General features: G+C 46.6%; 1 protein-coding gene across 1 annotated transcript; it reads left to right on the plus strand.

Moving 5' to 3' along the window:
* The first annotated feature begins 7,868 nt into the window (after positions 1-7,868).
* On the plus strand, positions 7,869-14,786 carry LOC119811522 (60S ribosomal protein L37a-like). The gene is given in 2 exon segments (XM_042054897.1): positions 7,869-8,037; positions 14,509-14,786. Coding segments are annotated over 2 exon segments (447 nt in total).
* The last annotated feature ends 5,635 nt before the right edge of the window (positions 14,787-20,421 follow it).

The raw sequence follows: 20,421 nt of genomic DNA on the forward strand, positions 1-20,421 counted from the left end.
ATTTAGTCTTTCCCCATCAAAAGCCCAATAGAGCTTTTCATATAATTCAATAAGCTGAATGTTCAATTTAGATGGACAGCAAAGAGTCGAGAAAGACTAAGATGCCCTTAACTCAGAATTCTAGGTGGAGAAGTGGTCCATCAAATTCTGATTTTATTATGGCAATCACAATGAAGGCAACATGAAATCGGCACAGGAATTAACAAATGATGACTAGAACAGAAGACCCTGTAATGGACCACATATGTTAGAAAATCTGATTTCTGATAAAGGATGTACACTGTGATTCCTTAACAAAAGCTACCCAATTTCACACACATACACACGCATGCATGCACACTTGCATGCACACACACAAGCGTGCGTGCATATGCACCCTTACATGTATACTTAAACACACCTATACACATGCATGCATATACATATATGCATGCACATCATACAGGCACATTCATATACACACATGTGCACAGCGTGCATGCATATGCACCCTTACATGTATACTTAAACACACCTATACACATGCATGCATATACATATATGCATGCACATCATACAGGCACACTCATATACACACACATGCACACACACACACAAAATTCCAGGTAGTTCCAAGTCTTACATTAAAGAAAAGGCTTGAAATTCTTGTAAAAAAATATAGAATATCCTTATCATCTCAGGTAGAGACAAGTGCCTTAAAACAGAGCGGTCACACAGGAAAAGGCACACACATTTGACCACACTGAAATAATTTCTGCCTGTAAAAATGCATCCGAGGGACTAACTGAAAAGGAAAAATGTAGAAGATGTTTTGCCATGTATAATCAATAAATAATTAGGGCTTGGAATAGCTTAAAATTAAAGCAGACAGTCCAAAAGAAACAGTCAAAGAAATCCAAAGGTATTTTCCATAAGATGAAACAAGCATGACCACAGGGCATGTGACAAGACATTCAGTCTTGGAGAAATGCAAAACAAAACCACAGTGACCCATCATGTCACACCCGGCCACAAGCCCGTGAAAACTGAAAGTCTGGGCTGGGAATGTGGCCCGATGGAGAGTCCTCCGATGAGGCACACACGAGGCCTCTTAGCTCAGCAAGCATCAAATTGGCATAGCGATTAGCAAACAGATAAACAGAACAGAACCAAAGGCCAACCGCTAGAACCACACACAGCAGACAAAAAAAAATCTGGCAGTGGCAAATGCCAGGGCCATCTGCTCCTGAAGGCAGTGTAGGTGGCATGGCCTCTGTGAAGATTCCACACGTCTCTCACATCCTGGTAATTTCATTGCTAATTACAGTCACTGGAACATTTCCGCAGCTGTACAGAGGTATATTAGGGTATAAGTACATTAGGGAGCAAGAATGGCCACAGCCATTTGTTATGAGGTTGACTATTAAAGAGGGGGAACAAAACAGAAAATACCAAGTGTTGGTGACCATATGGAGAAACTGGAGTTCTTGGGCATCATTGCCAAGAGTGTAACCTAGTTCAGCTTCTCTGGACAACAGTGAGGTGATTCTTCAAGAAGTCAAAATTAAAAAAGTGGCCTGGCAATTCCACTACGGTCTGTACGTGAAAGAGTTAAAAGTGGAGATTTGAATGGATGTCTACTATGCTGTAACTGACACTCATCAGAAAGTGAAACACCTAAGGCAGTGGTTCTCAACCTTCCTAATGTTGTGACCCTTTAACACAGTTCCTCATGTTATGGTGAATGCCCCCCCCCCGCTATAAAAACTATTTTGTTGCTATTTCATAACTGTAAATTTTCTACCATTATGAATCATAATATAAATATATGATATGTAGGATAGCTGATATGTGACCCTAAGTGGGTCGCGACCCACAGGTTGAGAAACACTTTTCTAAGAGTTTATTCAAGGATGATAACCCAAAGAGGGTGTGTTCAGGTGGTCCCTGTCCATGATAGTTGGACTTGGCTGCTTTTTCAATTATTTAATGGCGTGAAAGGAGTGAGCGGTCAGTAGAAACCATGTTTTCCATTTTGGAAATTTTCAGTTTCCCTGGGCTCTGTCTCCTGACTCTGGGCAGCAACAGAGAGCTGAAGTTTCTAGTCAGGAGCTGAAACACTCTAGAGGGGGCTGAGCTGCTTGGCGAGCTGGGCTTGCCTTCTCCACTGATGTGTTTGTCAGCTCCTCTGTTTGTCAGCTCCTCCTTCAGTGTTGCTTTAGGGCAGCTTTACATACACCCTGGGATAGATCTGCTTTATTCCTGTTTGCTCCTGACTCTGAAATCCCGAGTTCTAACACAAACCTCCTTCTAAGCAGTACCGCACAGTCTTAAACCGTGAGGTTAATACAAAGTATCAACTGTGGCCGACTAGGGCAGGAAGGTTCGTCAGAGCCAGAGGAACAGGAAAGTCAGCTGTGAGATTCTTCCACCTAGAAATGTCAGGGAAGCTACAGCCATGGAGTCCCATCAATGTGACTGCCTAAACATGGCCTGAATGAGGACAACACTGGTAGATATGCTCTCAGGAAAGGGGAAAGGTCGTGAGTCCTCAACCCTAGAATAGAAACTACAGACAACTAAGGAGAGCCGAGAGTGGGAGAAACAGTGGGAGGACCCCCAGACTGGTTATCCGATTCCAAATGGCCAACACCTAAAGCATATACATACAAGTCATGATATATGGACTGAATAGGTTATGTATATGCTTGGATATATATTTATATATGTAACAATTAAATAAATAAGGGCCATGAATTTGAGAGAGAGCAAAAGATGGGTGCATGGGAAGTGTTGGAGGGAGGAAAGAGAAGGGGTTAACTATGTAATTATGGGTAAAACACACAATTATATTTTAATTTCAAAAAATTAAAAATATTTTTAAATGTCAATTGTTTATCTCTGTTTTAGCAATGAACATCTGGAAATATTTAATACTAACTTTAATAAAATACACATGATGGGGTAGATACTACTCAATCATTAAAAGGAAAGAAATCTCTACAAGCAGACAACTTGTATGAAACTTGATGGCAGTATGATAAATTAAATAACACAGAAGGGCATGCACCACGGTTGTGTTTAGTTGAGGTCCCAAGGGTAGTCAGATCCGCAGGAGCAGAAAGCAAAATGGTGGTTGGCATTGGGGGTGAGAAGAATGGAGAGTTATTGTTTGTATTTTATTTCTTTGTTTTTGCAGGACAGGTGCCTGTGGAGGTCACAGGACAACTTGGGGGTTCTCTTTTCACCATGTGGGTCCCAGGGAGGGAACTCAGACCATTAGGTTGCCCTTTATACCACTAAACCAGCTCGAAGACCTGGGAGTTACTGTTGAACTGGCACAGCTTAAGTCTGGGAAGATAGAAAGTCCTGGGGATGAGTCCTAGCTTGCTTCCTGCTGCTGTGATAAGAACCATGACCAAAAACAATGTGGGAGAAAGAGTTGATTTTATCTTTCAGCTCACAGACATAAAGAAGAGAAGTCAAGGCAGGGACTCAAGTAGAGGCCACCGAGGAGTGCTGCTTACTGGTTTGCTCTCCCTGGTTTGTTCAGCCTGCTCTCTTATACATCAGACCACTGCCTAGGGATGGTACCGCCCACAGTGGGCTGGACCCTCCCACATCAATCATTAATCAAGAAAGTGCCCCCATAGATGTACCTAAAGGCCAATTTTATGGAGGCATTTTCTCAGTTGAGGTTCACTCTTCCCAAGTGTGTTGAGCTGACAAAAATGCTAACCAGCACAAAGTGGATGATGGGGTGATGGCTACACAATAGGAATGTGTACTCTTTAATGCCCCCGAACTCTACTTTGAATATGACTATTTCAAAACCTCCCAAAATAGTAAAGGGAAGGCTATGTATGTTTTTACATGTTCTTTACAATAAAATATTTACCATTGAGCACAATAAAATGTTTTAAAGTTAAAAAAGAAAACCCTAGAAAATGTCCACATATACATTAGTAGAAGAGATGACTTGGGAAACCCTACACACATACACTGTGCTGTTCATTAAACAGTAGCACCCATGAGCAATGAAAAGGGAAGCTTGCAAAATGTTACCCTCCAATTACAGAAGAGTCAAAAGCATGACATTTGGGGACTAGACAGACAGATTTAAACTTCTAAAACGAAGCGTAAGGATAGGTCTCTCCAAATTCAAGGTAGTGGTTCTCTTTGGGTTGGGAAGGAGACATGTCTTCTGAGAAAGGCAGAGGAACTTCTGAAACACTAGCAATGGATATGTGGATGTTTATATTTTATAGGCATATTACATTATATTATATGTGTATTACATATACATAAACATTGAGAAATGTGTAATATTGTGAAATCTTTAAAATGCTTAATATAGAAGACAGATGGGGAAAACTCCATGTGATATCTTGGTAGTGAGACTTTCCTATTTACTTTCCGTCTCTATAAAACACTCTGCAGTCCTTGTATAGGAAAGTGACTTTCAGTTATATTACAGAAAGGGGTAAGAAATAAAGAGAGCTTTTCCCTCTGGTTTGTTCAGAGAAAAGAGAAGTGGGAGGAAATGGTAGAGCATTGGGCTTCCCCCCAGCTCTGCCAGGAACAAAAGACTTTAGGCAAAGAGCTACTTGGAGGTAATACAGTCTAACCATTATCTTGAGGGGGTGGCTATTCCTTTAGCCAACTCCCTAGTCCCCCAGAAAATCCCTGCCAGTTTCAGGAGTGGGTAGAAGGTTCCAGCACCACTGCCCTTTTGAAATAACAAGGTGTAGCCGCAGGACTCAGCCAGCTCTTGTGAGACCTGCAGACCACAGCCTTGGCACAAGTCCCCCTTCACCAGCCTGCAGAACCAGATGGAGGAGAAGGAAAGGGAAACACATTGGGCCAGGATATGGCTTGAGAAATGTGCTTCAATAGCCTCCGTGCATCCAGGCCCCATGACTGCCCCCCGGGTTTCTCATGCCAGCACCGTTTTCTCGTGCCCCCAGTCTGACTCCCAGTAGCAGGGGCCTGGGGGGCGGGGAATGCCCCACCAAGACAGCATCTCCAATCATTCATTCTGTTGAGGTGGTTGGTGAGTCTCACAAACACGTGTTTGTGGACCACAGAGAGCTGTCCAGCCCTGCCTTGTATAGCAGGCAGGCCAATCAGAAGGAAGTACTGAGGTTAAGTGAGTTGAGACTGGGAGCCAGCCTTCCAGGCACAGGGGGCTGTGTGAGCTTGGCATGAGGAGAATCATAAGAATTACAACTATGAAACCTGACCATGGCTGTGAAAACTAACAGAAGCCATATCTCAAGGATTCCTTTCTACCCGGAAGAAGGACTCACTATATTATTTAGGCACTGAGAAACCATGGAAGCGTTTTAAGAAGGGAGGCACAGTGGGTCCCTTCTACTATGAGTAGAGTGATTTGCCTTTTAGTGATCCCAGAGGCCAAACAGATTCTCCTGGACCAAGTCCAGGCAGACCGGGAAAGGGCATTGTGTCAGCTTTCCTCACTATGACAAAGTACTACAGAGAAACAACTTATCGAGTAGAAAGGTTTGCTTGAGATCCTGGGTTCAGTTCATGGCTGATTGGCCTACTTGCTTTCCATCGTTGGTGACAGAACACATCATGTAGAAGAGACCTGTTCATCTCATGGTGGCCAGGAAGCAAAAAGGCAGACAGGAAGCAACAGAGATCCTAATATCTCCTTCAAAGGGACACATCCCCAATGACCTAACCTCCTGCCAGAAGGACTCACCTTTTAAAAGTTAACTACCTCTCAATTACACCATGGTAAAATCCAAGCCTTTCATACATAGGCCTTGAGGGACACTCTAGACCCAAGCCATGGTGGGCACACACAGCCCAAACTGCAAGCCCAAACCCTGCCTGCATCACTTACCTGCATGGCTCACCTGTTGCAGAAAGTCCCATGTGTACTCCGAGCAGCTGATTGACAGGTCATCTGCAGGGCGGGCTGATGTGAGAGATGACTAAATCTCTAACTGACCTAAAAGAGTCCCCCACATGAATCATCGACTCAAAACAAGTGGCTGAGTAACATGTCTCTGTACTATTAATTATAACAATTTAAACAATGCACACATGTGTGGAATATGAAGAAAAGATATATAAGAATTCACATCGAATGAAAAGTAAAATTGATATTCCAAGCAAAGGTCAGAGGGACCAAGAAAATTCAGCTTTATCTGTCAAGTTTTCATTTTAGACAGATTCCTCTAGGACTTCTGTATTAAAAGTTAATTGGGAGAGCTGGAGGTGGTGGCGCACACTTTTAATCCCAGCACTCGGGAGGCAGAGGCAGGCGGATCTCTGTGAGTTTGAAGCCAACCTGGTCTACAGAGCGAGTTCCAGAACAGCCAAGACTGTTAGACAGAGAAACCCTGTCTCAAAACAAAAATTGATTTGAAAATAAGTTGACAAAAATCCCTTGACAGTAAGGAGGTGTTGGGTCAGAGCTTGCTCCCTCTGCTTGCTCACACAGTAAACTCCTGAGTCCATGCAGCCCTGTTTCCTAGTTCACCCTAATTCCAACCCGAGTCTGGGCCAGAGGTATTTCTGACCCATTGTAGTCTTTCGATAAATATTTGTAAAAGCCCTTCTTTGACAGGCTCAGAAGTTGACTGAAGGGCTCTCACAGTAGAACCCTCTTCCCAAGGCTGTGCCCCGCCCTATCCTATCCCGGGGCAGTACTGATGCAGGGGACCGCACTCTCTTTTGTGGGCCCTTTTTTCTTGCTTGATTACCTTTTCTTTTCTTTCTTTGTTTGTTTTTTGTTTTGTTTTCTGAGACAAGGTTTCCTCTGTGTAACAGCCCTAGCTGTCCTGGAACTAGCTCTTGTAGACCAGGCTGCCCTCGAACTCACAGAGATCCACCTGCCTCTGCCTCCCAAGTGCTGGGATGAAAGGCTTGCGCCACCACTCCCAGCTTTGAATACCTTTCCAAATAGGGTACTTTTAAACAAGTAGCATTCCTTTAAACAAATACCTGCTGAAATCAGACCTAAACTTTCCCAAAGCAGATGTTCTTTTCTGAGCTGCTGAACTGAGGCTGAGGGCACCTGATTACTGTGTGATTCTGAGAGGCGGATCCGGAAGCACGCCGAGCCCCTCCACTCCAGCAGGGAACAATGAGGGGCGTTACTCTTGTGGGGTAGGCAGGATACAGTTGATGTCTACATCCTGTCTATGCTACGCTGAAACACTTCCTGAGGCTGGGGGCCAGATTTCTTGGATTTAACTTGAGTCGGAAGCTGCATCAAGGCTCTGCTAAAAATGTAACTGTTTGTAAAGGGAAAAATGTGGGCTGTGGATGGAGTACAGGGCCAGGAGCGGCTTTGTTCATGGTCACTCAGCCAGGTTGCGACACCTGGAGACAGGATGGGGATCCAGATCCAGCCAGATGCAGATGCAAAGCAGTGAGCGCAAAGCCCACCCTGAGCCTCATAGTCTCCTGAGAGTCACAAGGAGGAGAGTCACACTGAAGCCCCAGAATAGGGACAGGGCAACCCCAACCAAGGTGACCTGAGGAGGCCCTAAGACTAGACCCATCCCAGGATTCTGTACTCTGATTTGGACACTTTCCCTTCTGCCTCTGGCCCTATTTTGTGTCCGTCAGTACTTGGGAGTGGTATGAGCCACTTCTTCATAAGGCCTCTTCAACTGCCTCTTTGTCAAGCCGGCTTGATGCAGCCTAGAGAGTGTTTCCAAATGGAAGGCAAGAGCTTGTTGGCTTCGTGTATACAGTGTTTCCACATGGAAGGCAAGAGCTTGTTGGCTTCGCGTATACAGTGTTTCCACATGGATGGCAAGAGCTTGTTGGCTTCCTAGAAGGAAAGGAAGTAGTGAGGGTAGAGGGAGGACCAAGGCTTTCCACCCACCTAGAGCTTCGATTTAAAAATGAAGAAACTTGCAGAGGCAGGCAGTGTGGTGACTGGCTTCAGAGTCACCCAGCCTCCCTTGCTTTCCTGTTTCCTGGAGCTCAGCATGACATCACAGCCCACCCCAAGGAAGTACAAGAGTCATCAGCCAGAGAGGGCAGAGCCATCTGTCTCTGAACATCAGCACGGCCAGTGCAACGCTACCCACACAGTGACACACACACACACACACACACACACACACACACACTTAGGACACAGGAAACCACACTCCCCTTATCTAGCTAGCTAAGGAGCAGGAGAAGCAGGGGCGGGGGCGGGGGGGGAATGAAGGGTGGTCATCTGAACCTGAGGAGGATGCAAGGAAGAACCTGCCCCTCCCCCACCTAGCCACACTACTAACGAAGATGGAGGAAGGGCCAGGTGAGCTCCAGGTCACAGCAGAATGACTTGAAGGTGAGCAGCTGGTGCTGAGTCACACAGCCTACGTGAGCCATCTGACGCTGCAGGTGAGGTTAGCGCTCCCTGGGTGGGACCTTGCCAGAATAAGAGCTTCAGAACCCTGAGAATTGTAGCGGGAATGCCTGCGCCTCACAGACCAGAGGGTCGCTGTGCGCTTGCAACCAGCGCCCCCTCTGTGTAGCCTGGATGCTGCCACCAACAGTCTCCTGGGAGTGACAGGCAGAGGACCAGGGCCATTTCCTTGAGTGCATCCTGTGAGTTAGACTCCAGACATCAGACCATTTAACATTATACAGAGGCACCACCGACGCCAGGTTAATAATGTACAGTTTAGGCTAGAGTGACTTACTACCTACTCTGGGTCACACACTTTGAGAACAGGGCAAGGGGTAGAGATGGGATTGAAAGGCAGGTTCAGCATAATCCAAAGCACATAACCCAGAGACAACACAATCAGTGGCCAATGAACCCTTGATACATTGGTTTTCAATCTGTGATTCATGACCCATTTGGGGTCAATTGACCCTTTCACAGGGGTCGCCGAACACCACTGGAAAACACAGATATTTACATTATGATTCATGACAGCAGCAAATTTACAGTTATGAAGTAGCAATGAAAATAGCTATATAGTTGGGGTAAACATGACATAAGGAACTGTATTAACGGGTTGCAGCTTTTGGAAGGCCGAGAACCACTGCTTTAATGTGTCGTCAGAGAGGGTCTCAAGCAAGAGCCAAGGCTGAGCTTTGCCTTGCAAGGAAAATTGACCTGGGTTCGGAGACCCCGTAAGGACTATATGAGAGGCAAGAGGCAGGGCTCAGAAAGCAAACAGAAGCACCCAGAATTTTCCCACATGCATTGTAATTTAAGAACTTCATCTCTCAGGGGTGGGGGACCAAGGAGGTCCCTATGTTGCTGAGGGGAATATATGACAAATTGGAAAACTGGCAGTCATACGCACTCCCGTACATATAAATGCACACATGTGTGATACGGAGCTCGCTGCTGAGGCAGGAAGACACTTGTATCTCCCCTCCTCATATAACTGAGGTGGGCTAACTGATATTATATGAGCATATATTATATTATATTATATTATATTATATTATATTATATTATATATGGCTGGCATTTTCCAGATACGCGTGGCACCTTCCAGGCTCCAGGCATGAAGAATTGACAGTTTAGATGGCATATTGCCCTTTGGAGGCCTTGGGTTGGAGAAGGTTCCCTAAATCTTCATGTCTCTTGGGGAGACCATAGAATGCCTGTTTCAACAAGTACACAAACCACTGCCTTTGTCCTTGAGTGTCACCTGATTACTTATGCAGCCAAGACGAGTGGGGCTGTAATTCTACCCTTTTCTTCCGGCTCCTCCACTGGTACCCCACTGTGAGGAAGAAGCCTTCCTTTCCCATTGGGTCACCTCTATCTTTACTTTGAGCAGTATAAACCAGCAGGTCTTCATTTTCTCCCATGCCAGTCATCTATCACAATCACTATTGATCTTAGTGTTGAAATTGTCCCAGGTGTGGCTACTGGGAGTGCCTTCCTTCTGATTCTTGTGTCCTTTTGACAAGCCCTCATCAGACCTTGATTGTGTCTTTACCCCAGACTCACCTGGTACTTCCCCCATCCCAGGAGCCCTGTGTGCAAAGGAGTGGAGCCTGCTGCTAAGATAGTGTATGGTTCTTCTAACCCTTCTCAGACAGGAGACAGAGCTGGGTGACAGACACATATACACCTCTTGTCTATCATCCATCCATCCATCCATCCATCCATCCATCCATTTATCTACCTGCACACATATTAAAACCTATGAGTTCACATCCAAACCCCTACCAAGTTTTGACTCTTAAATGTCTCCCAAAGACCTGTGGGTAAAAGGCTTGTATTGTAGGTGGAGCCTAGTGGGAGGCCTTTAGGTCATTGGGGGTGTGTCATCGAAGGTAACAACTGGCCCCTGCCCTCTCCCTGTGCTTTGCTTCCTGCCTTGAGATAAGAGCTCTTGCTACATTCCAGGCCTCTACGTCAAGAGGTGATTGATATTTGGATGCAGGTGTGAAAAGAACAGGACCAACTAGTCACGGCATCCTGAAAACTCCCAGAACTGTGACCCCCAAATCAGTGTTTTCCCTGTAAAAGTTGATCATCTTGGGTATTTACTACCGTGGTGGAAAGCTAGCAGAACCTCCAATTCCATTTCTGGAGCCACCTGCCTCTTCTAGTCCCCGGTCCTGTGTGTAACTTCCACCCCCTACAGGGAAGAGTTGACCTGACTCATGCCCAACACTGTGTAGCCATTGCCTCCCTCCTGATATTTCAGAAGACAGCAGTGTGAAAGACAGTGACCCCTGAAGATGATAACGAAGCTGACAGCCTCCTACAGGTACAGCAGAGTCAACATGGAAGTGTAACACGCTCCTCGTGAGTTTGAGGTGGCAATGCTGTAAGCAAACCTGTGCACAGAGAAGTGTAGCACGCTCACTTGCGGCCATTTAACAAAGAAGTTACCACACTTCTGGCTCAAGTATTTACACACTATGTATTTAAAAAAGATTTATCTTTTAATTGTGTGTGTGTGTGTGTGTGTGTGTGTGTGTGCATACACACACATGCATCCAGATACCTGCAAAGGTCAGAGGCATTGGCTCCCCTGGATCTGGAGTTCCAGGTGGTTGTGAGCTATCCAGCGTGGGGCTGGGAAATGAACTCAGGTCCTTTGAAAGGACAGATGCTCACAGCCATTGAGCCATCTCTCCAGGCCCCATACCATCCTTTTAAAAATCTGTTTCAGAGACATGGAGAGTGCAAGATAAGGGCAGCATCACAAAAGCTCTGAGGCAGGGGCATGTCTTCTGTGTTTGAGGCCTGCCAAACATCCACTGTAGCCAAAGGAATCAGGGAGTAGCTCAAGAGTGAAATAGAGTCGATCCAGTAGCTGTGGCCGTGAGAAGGTCTGGTCTCTTTACTGAGTGAGATGAGGAGCTTTGGAGTTCTGCAGGGAGAGGGGGGTGGGCCTGATTCACGTGGAACTTGACTCTGGTTGCAAGGCTGGGATGCTTCAGCAAGAACAAGGGCAGGAATCTGTCTGCACTCGATGCTGGATTTAGGTGAGAGATGACAGCCGTGACTTGGATCAGTTAGTGGCTGTGTGGTGTAACTAGAGGGACTCGGGTTCTAGATTAATTTTGAAGACCTAAGACACAAATATCAGTGTCCAGGTCTGACATGGTTTGGTGACACTGCCGGATCTCCTCCTAACGTGGCCGTGGCCCTGAAGGGAGGCACCTTCGGAGGAGAAAAACACAGTTGGAGCCTGTGTGAAGCCTCCTCACCTGCCTCCCTTAAGAACTGCAAGTTCTAAACTTGAAGAAGGTGATCCCTGTTTGCCCCAAGTGTCTGGGAAAGACAATAAAAACCCCGCCCCAGGCCTGAAGTTCTTTTATACATTTTTTTTAAACAAAAATCTGAACACATAATCAAAGACTACTAGATTCATGAGATGTTAAGGCCTTATGAATAGAGGCCGATCTCTACACGTTCAAGGCAAACCTGGTCTACATAGCAAGTTCCCAGATCAGCCAAGGACCACATAGCGATAGCCTATCTCTATAAACCAGCCAACTAACCAAACAACAATCCCATGGGTGATAACAAGTACACCTCAGTATTCTCAGACACTGGCCGTAATGGCATTATTCTTGTGGTCTAAAAGATAAAGCTCTATGACTGAAAATCCTATAGAAGTAACACAGCATCCTGGCCAACAATTGAGGACACACTGAGGCTTAGGGAGGAGTGTCACCAAAGGGTACTTTGACGGTGTGGAGAAAAGTATAGTACCCTCCTGGGACACCAAGAACTGGAGCCATGAGGTTAGCAGTACTGGCATGTTCTTCTTTCCCTAGGCTTGGAGGCGCAGAGGGAGGAGATGTTGAATGGACACAGAGTGTCACCTCTTGAGAGCAGAGATAGCCACTGAGGGACAGACCTAGCCAGGCTGGATGAGCACTCAGTGGAGAATTTGGGATTGCATGCTCAAACTTCACTGTCCTTCTCTTTTCAGTCTCCCGTAAGTGCTACCCACAGTCTGACTTTAACCAATGCAATATCAAAGGTGGGGGCTTTGCGAAAGCCACCCCCCCCCCCAATACACGGGGAAAGTGGAGAGGCAGAACTTCCTGGAAGCCATACACAGCCAGCATTGAACACAGAATAGTTGAGAAAGAACCAAAGCGAATTCCAGAACTGAAAAACACAACGATGAGAATGGGTAACTCGGGCTGGGAAGATGGCTCAGTCGGCACAGTGCTTGCTTTGCAAGCTCACAGACCTGAGTCTGAGCCCAAGAACCCTGGCCTGCTGTCTAGCTACGTGGTGAGGTCTAATCCAGGGAGAGACCTTATTTTAAACAAAGAAAATTGCCCTTGACGAATGAAACCCCAAAGCTGTTCTCTGGCCTCCACATGCATATGCAAGCAAGTGTGTGTGCATCTACACACACACACACACACACACACACACACACACACACACAACGCCAACCCACAGGTTCAGTAGGGCAAGGACAATGAACAGCTGCAATATTATGGAGTTGCTGTCTGTTAAGATGGGGAGACCTAACCTGTAACAAACTTGGGAAACCTGGGAAGTTGCCTGCCTGCCTTCTATAATCCTTTATATCTGAGCCCAAACTCTGAAACTCTAAAAGGAGCTTTATAAGAACCCACATGACTGCTTCCAGCCTGTTGCCCCTCTCCTACAGACTTGACCCCATGCCTCTTCTGCTTAGAGACTAAGAAACCTGTTTGGCTTCTGTCTGCAGCCCCATCTCCACACTAACCACCAGGCAGGCATTGTAAGATGCCAGAGAGGGGTGTGCTCTCCCTACCCGTTTGCTTTGCATGATGGGAATTTCCCTTTAGTATTCCCAGACTTCCCCTTAACTCCCATCAGGGCTGAAGTGTGGATTCTGACTGCTGAGTTAGGGGTTGTGTCTTAGTTCCTTTTCAATTGCTCTGGCAAAACACCCTGACCAAGGCAGCTTATAAAAGGAAGTGTTTAATTGGGCTATGGTTTCAGAGGGTGAAGGTCCATGACAGTGGAGCAAAGGCATGGTGGCAGGAGCAGAAATATATTTTTTATTTTGTTTTTTGTTTGTTTGTTTTTCAAGACAGGGTTTCTCTCTAGCTTTGGAGCCTGTCCTGGAACTAGCTTTTGTAGACCAGGCTGACCTCGAACTCACAGTGATCCTCCTGCTTCTGCCTCTCAAGTGCTGTGATTAAAGGCGTGCGCCACCACTACCCGGCTTTGATTTGTTTGTTTGTGACAGAGTCTCTCTATATAGTCTTGCCTGGGCTGGACTCAATATGTAGATCAAGTTGGCCTTCAACTCAGAGGTCCACTTGCTCTGTATCTCTAGTACTGAGATAAAGGCATGACCCACCACACCAGGTTGGAGAGTTCACATCTTGATACACAAGCAGGAGGCAGAAAGAGAGGCAGTGGGATTGTCTCAAGCCTTTTGAAGTTTCGAAACCTAACCCCAGTGGCACACCTCCTCCAGGAAAGGCACACCTCCTAATCCTTCCCAAATAGTTCCACCAACTGAGGACCAAGCATTCAAACATGAACATATAGGGGCTATTTTTGCTCGGAGTACCACCTTCTACTTCCTGGTCCCTAGAAGCACATGGAAATATCATAGGACAAAATTCAGTTAGTCCAACTTCAAGTCCCCAAAGTCTTTCAGCTTCAACACTGTTTCAAAGCAAATCACATACTTCCAACATATAGTGATGGAATATACATTACTATTCTGAAAAGGAGGGATGGGATATAGTGAGGAAATACTGGGCCAAAGCAAGATTAAAACACAGCAGAGCTAAATTCAAACTCTCCAGCTCCATGTCTGTTATCAGAGGGTTTAGATGGCTCCACCTTTCTGGTTTTGTGGTCTGCAACATACTTCTTTCTCTTGGCCCTGGTACCACTCACTATTGTGTGCAGCCCCCTAATGTGAAGTCAGAACACAGGTAGGAAGAAGAATGCTCTGTGTTTGGGCGTCTCAAATTCTAAAGACAAATATAGCAAGCCATCCTGATTTAACATGCTTCCAGGCCTCTAACTACCTATAAAAAGTTTTTTTTTAATGTATCACAGCATTCTTCGGGCTTGGGTTTTGATTTCAGCAACATGGTTAAATACCAAGAAGGCAGGGCTTGTGGGGATATATGGATCCCACTATGGTCCCTCCCACTGGGAAACAGTGAAGAAAACTGGAATCAATCAGCACGCCAAATACACCTGCTCCCTCTGTGGCAAGACCAAGATGAAGAATCAAGCCATCGGCATCTGGCACTGTGGGTCTGCATGAAAGCAGTAGTTGGTGGGGACCTGGACCTACAACACCATTTCCGCAGTCACAGTGAAGTCTGCCACCAGAAGACCAAAGGAACTGAAGGAATAGTAGAAATAGGACGTTTGAGACTTGCCATAAATGGGGTGATCTCCATGACAAAATATTTCATCATGGCTCTCTGCATCCTCTACTGTCTAGTTCCCACCTAGTTAGCGCTACCGATTGATGTCAGCCTGCCTGCCACTCTCCAGCTTCTTACCCAGTATATAGATTCTGCCCGTCATTGTGGCCACCTAATACCCGAACAAAACTTCAGGAGGGAGGGCTTCTTTCGATTGACAGTTTCAGAGGGTGAAAGGCCTCCATGGTGGGAGAGAGAATGGCAGAAACAGCTCAGCTTATGCTGTCAGTGCAGCAAGCAGAGAGCTTGGCATCAGACCAGTGGTGGGAATTGCCTTCAAAAGCCCCTAAAGGCCTGCTTTTACTGGCCAACCCCCAGCTCCTCAACACAGCACCACAGGCTGGGGAACAAGGGTTCAAATCACGAGCCTGTGGGGACACGCCAGAGTCAACTCATAGCAGAAACTGCCTTAGAAGAAAAATCAATCCCAGTCGGGCAGTGGTGGTGCACACCTTTAGTTCCAGCACTCAGGAGGCAGAGGCAGGGGGATCTCTGTGAGTTCGAGGCCAGACTGGTCTATAGAGTAAGTTCCAGGATGGCCAGGGCTGTTATACAGAGAAACACTGTCTCAAAAACAAAACAAAATAAAACAAAGCAGATTAATCCCAGTCTCCCCTTGCCCTTCACCATGCCATGAGCAGTATTCTACAGAGGTCCATGTGGGGGAACCCAGATACCTTAGGTACTGAAACATGGAGGGGGTTCTAAGTTTGGGGTTATTTGTTACACAGCAGTGGCTCTTCCCATGACTAATTCCTTTTTGCTCTTCCTGTCTTGACTCACATGCCTCCTCTTCCTAGAAGTCTTCCCTAACTCCTTGTCCAAGACATCAGAAGTTTTAGCCTTCCAATATCCGCTCCATCTTCTCTAGCAACATCCCTGGGTCTTCCCTTAGAGAGTCACTACCACTCTGTTCCCTCTGATTTGGTGTGTGCGCAAGATGAGGTTTGCTCCACCCCAAGCACACAAGTTCCTTTCCTCTCTTCCCCTCCCCCGCCCCCCCCTCCCCTCCCCTCCCCTTCCCTCCCCTCCCCTCCTCTCCCCTCCCCTTCTCTCTTATTTCTCCTATCCCATTGCCTTCCCTTCCTCTCTCCTAACACAGACAGTTCACATCCATTTGAGATGGTTTGTATTATCTTCAGCTCCAACCTCACCCCTCTGACTTGGCTTTAGGGTCCTTCTACCCTGGGACTCCCAGCCCTCAGACCTTCCCCACAAGATTGTAACTGACACCGGTACCTTATCCCCGGTTATTGCCCCACACTTTTGATAACCTCCTCCCCAGTTAAAATCAGAACTATGCCATGTTCATCTCTACATGCAGAACGCACCCCATGAAGAGGCGCCAGTGAATAACCGCACAAGGAAGGAGCAAGCACCTTAGACTGGCCAGAGGACTTAAATGAAGTGAGAAAAAAATAGTCACATTTCCAGAGACCTTTTTTCCTGAGATCTAATTCCTTTAAGTCCTTGCTGAGTTTGACAAAGGGCTATTGTATTTTAATCTCTCTTCATCCAGATCAGGTTGAACCAGCCGCTCATATGGAACATGAACTAGTGTCTCATTACAGAAAACAAAGCCAACCCAAATATTCCCTGCCTAAAAGAACGAGCAATGATGTTTCTGGCAGTGATGGGTAGAAGAGAGTGAGCATGCAGGGTCAGGGAAACTTCTCCCTTAAGGACATTCTTTTGTATGGACTGATTGTTCAGCAATCACCTAATGAGCACCTACTACACACCAGGCATTCCCATGCTCCTTCATTCTCGCAGAAGGCCCCGAGAACAGCAAACTTGCTACCTGCTGCTGTGTCTCAGATCAGGACAAATTGGGAACTTAAAATTCTTTGGCTGTCCTGTGGGAACCCAATAGGGATCAACTGGGTTGCCTCTGCTCAGGGTATCTCAGAGGCCCATTCAAGCTATCATCCCAAGATACAGTTGGAGTTGACACCCAGTCCAGTCACATGTAGGTGGTTGTTGTTGATTCCTTTGTAAGCCATCACATGATGTCCCTGGAGGGCAGCCTCACAAAGGGGCAGCTCCCTTCTGGGAGATCATGAGTTACTTTCTAAGACGGAAGTTGCTATTTTTTGTAACATAATTTCAGAACCGACATTATTATGCGATGTTACTTTCTGAGACAGAAGTCCCTGTTTTTTGTAACATAATTTCAGAACCGACATCATTATGCGATGCTCTGTTCATTTGGCACAGGTTAGTAAATCCAGCCATGCTCTGGGGGAGTGGATGACCCAGAATCTCAGCACCTGGAGTCTCCTTCACTAGGGAAGCCTCAGGCTATCTGCCACAGGGAAGAACTTATTACCCCTGGTTTCAGGCCTGTCCGTAACCATTTAAGAAATGCCTCCAGGTCAGCCACCTAGAGACTTCTCTGACTCCAAAAGTGGCCTCCTCGGTCTAGCTGGGGGGTGAGACAGAGGAAAGAGAATGCCAGTGTGTGTTTCTTGATTGCTTAAATACTTGATATCATAAAGTTTCCAGGGTCAGGATTTAGGAGCAGTTTAATTGGGAAATTCTGGCTCAGGGTCATCCCTGGAGCTGGAGCTCAAGTGTGGGCTAGGCTGAAGCTTTGAGGCACAACCTGGGCTAAGCAGGCTTCCTGGAGGGCTTCCTCACCTGGCTGTGGCAGGAGGCCTCAGGGCTGCAGTGTGGACTGCTCTAAGGGAATGATGCCTGAGCCTCCTTAGGGACTGGCACCGGGGCTTCCCCCAGAGAAGTGATTCAAGAGAATCTTGACGAAGTCGTGATGCCTCTTGGAGTCTAGCCTCAGGAGTCACACCTTCTGCAATATCCTGTCGAGTTACATAAGCCAGACCTATTCACTGTGGAAGGCAACTGTTGTCTAAGGGCCCGGGGCTGTTGCCGGATGAAGACTATTAGAGGCTGACCTCCACAGGATACCACAAGATCCATAGTTCCCAAACTCAACTGTTACTAGTTGCTGCCATGTTGAAAGAGGTCCAGAGCATTCCCACATATTGTGACACAGGTCTGATTTACTTCCTTTGATCCACCTCTCACTGTCTCCTGGGTGGATTAACACATGGGTATGGCAACCCACTTTGCTTCCAAAATTCAACAGTCTCCACAGAGGTTATTGGTGACATGGTCACTCCACTTCCATCCTCTCTGTCCTATGGGAAGACCCTGTGACTATTCTGCCCTAGACATGTGCCTCTCTACACACATGGAAACACTGGCTGGGTGATGGGACAGAGTGGTGGCCATCCAAGCTCCTTCAGGAAGCTTCCACTCAATTTGGGGTGTGTGTACTAGCTAGTTAATCCAATCATGAGTTGTGCCAAGTTCTCCCAAGGAAATTCATGGGGTGTTAGACAATAGTGGACTGGCCTCCTCTCTGTGTAGTATTTGAACAGTTAAGTGATTTAGGCAGGGCAGCAGTATTGCCATTAACTTCCATTGTAAGTGTTCAGCAACCCAAAATAGTAGATCCAATAAGACGGACGCTTATTTCTATCTTGTAGAATACCATGGAATTACTGAGTGATAAGAACTGGGCTCTTTCTGTCTTAATGCTTTGTTCTGTGTAGTTTCTATTTCATGGTCCAACATTCTAGGCAGCCAGCTGGATAAAGGGACACAGAGGAACACAGAGCATGCACCAATTATTCCTTTCTTCCTTCCTTCCTTCCTTCCTTTTCTTTTTCAAGATAGGTTTTTCTGTGCAACAGTCCTGGCTGACCTGAAACTTGCTCTGTAAGTCAGACTGGCCTCAAACTCAGAGATCCACCTACCTCTCCCTCCAGAGTGCTGGGATTAAAGGTGTGTGTCACTACAGCTCAGCTGCACCCACTCTTCTTAAAGCCATATCCCCACCACCACCACCACACATTTCAATAACCCAGTCACATAGCTGCAAGGGAAGCTGTAACTTGCAAGTTTCCTTGTATCCATCAAAAGCTGAGAGCTTTCTCTCTGGGTAGAAAATATCAACACAAGTCAATCCTATCTTTATTTACTCCCCTGGGCATTTGTTGTCCTTGGACATGCCAAAGTGCACATCTGAGATGCTTTAGGAGGTCTGGGCTAAGGAGGAGGAAGGTCCCTGAAATGCCCAAGTAGCTAGTCTCTGGACCACCTTCTGAAAAGAGAAGACATGAGATCAATGCATACAACAGACAACTTCTGTCTTGGGGGTTATCTGCACCCAGGGGTTGCTGAAGGCCCCTTGATTCTTTGTGCTGCTCCCAGGTTCTGGGCCAGGCTGAGATCGTCTTATTTCCCATAAGCACACAGGGTGCTTGTGGAGTGAATGAATGATTGGGAGTGGAATATGGATTGTCAGAAGAAGGAACTGGCAGAACCATGGCTCCTGCATTTCCAACCTTGGCTTTTACTGCCCATTAATCCTTCAGGAAATTAAGCAGCTGTTTCCATCCAATTTTACATCAGGAGACTGCCCACAGGTCCTGCTTTTTTAACTTGGGCCCCGCTTTCCTCCCTGAGTTGCTGTTGTCTTAGGTCACCACAACTTTGAAGATGGGCATCAGCAACAGAACCCAGGGAAGTTCAGAGGTCAGATTTCACCTACATCAGTGTTGTAGTTTGCTTTGTTCTCCAAACAAAGCAACTTGGGAGCAAAGGGTTTATTTGGCACACACGACCATACCCCAGTCCTTCCCTAAGGGAAGGCAGGGCAGAAACTCAAGACAGGAACCACGAAGCAGAAACTGAAGCAGGGACCTGGAAAAAAGGCTGTTGCCTCGTGCTCCCGGCTCACATTCAGCTAGCTTTTTTATCCAAGGCTTACCTGTCTAGGAATGGTGCCACCCATAAAGGGTTGGGCCTCCCTACATCAATTAGGAACCATGAAAACATCACAGACATGCCCACAGGCGGAGGTGATGGAGGCAATTCTTCAACTGAGATTCCCTCTTCCCAGGTATGTCAAGTTGACAACTAAGATCAGCCAATCACAACAGGCTTGGAGTTAGGCTCCCTTCTCCTCTGGCCATGCAAGCTGAGGGAGCTGTTCTCTGCCATTTCTAACGGTGCAACCCCAGAGCCTCTGGATAACCCTGCACAGACTTGACTTCGGGTGGGTAGATGCTCAAATACTGGTTGGCACAAACCCCAAATGGAAGATGATGAAAGCAGAGAGTTAAACCCAATTCTAACAGGTGGAGAAGCTCTCACTAGATGCCAGGCTGTTCGCTAAATCAGGATCCCAACGTTCCTTTGATACCTAGAAAGACCAGGGTATATGCAGATGGAGAGAAGGGTAGTGGCAGATCAGGCAAAGCATGCCCAGTGGACTTTCCCAGGAGTGTTTTGTGCACCCCTCAATTTTAAGCCCTCGCTCACAGCTAGCGCCCCGCAAGGACCCTAACTTACAGCGTTCTCTCTGATCTTCACAATGCAATGGCTTTGTTTTACAAACACAAAAACCACTGCTAGAGGCAGAGGGATTTGCCCTGAGGCCCCACAAAGACTAGGAAAGAAGATCTGAGGCCAAAAGGAACCAAAACAGGAGTACGGGAGAATTGGATTTAGGCCCCATCCCACTCCCATCCCTCC

This window comes from Arvicola amphibius, chromosome 4 (genome assembly GCF_903992535.2).
Source record: "Arvicola amphibius chromosome 4, mArvAmp1.2, whole genome shotgun sequence".
NCBI lineage: Eukaryota > Metazoa > Chordata > Mammalia > Rodentia > Cricetidae > Arvicola > Arvicola amphibius.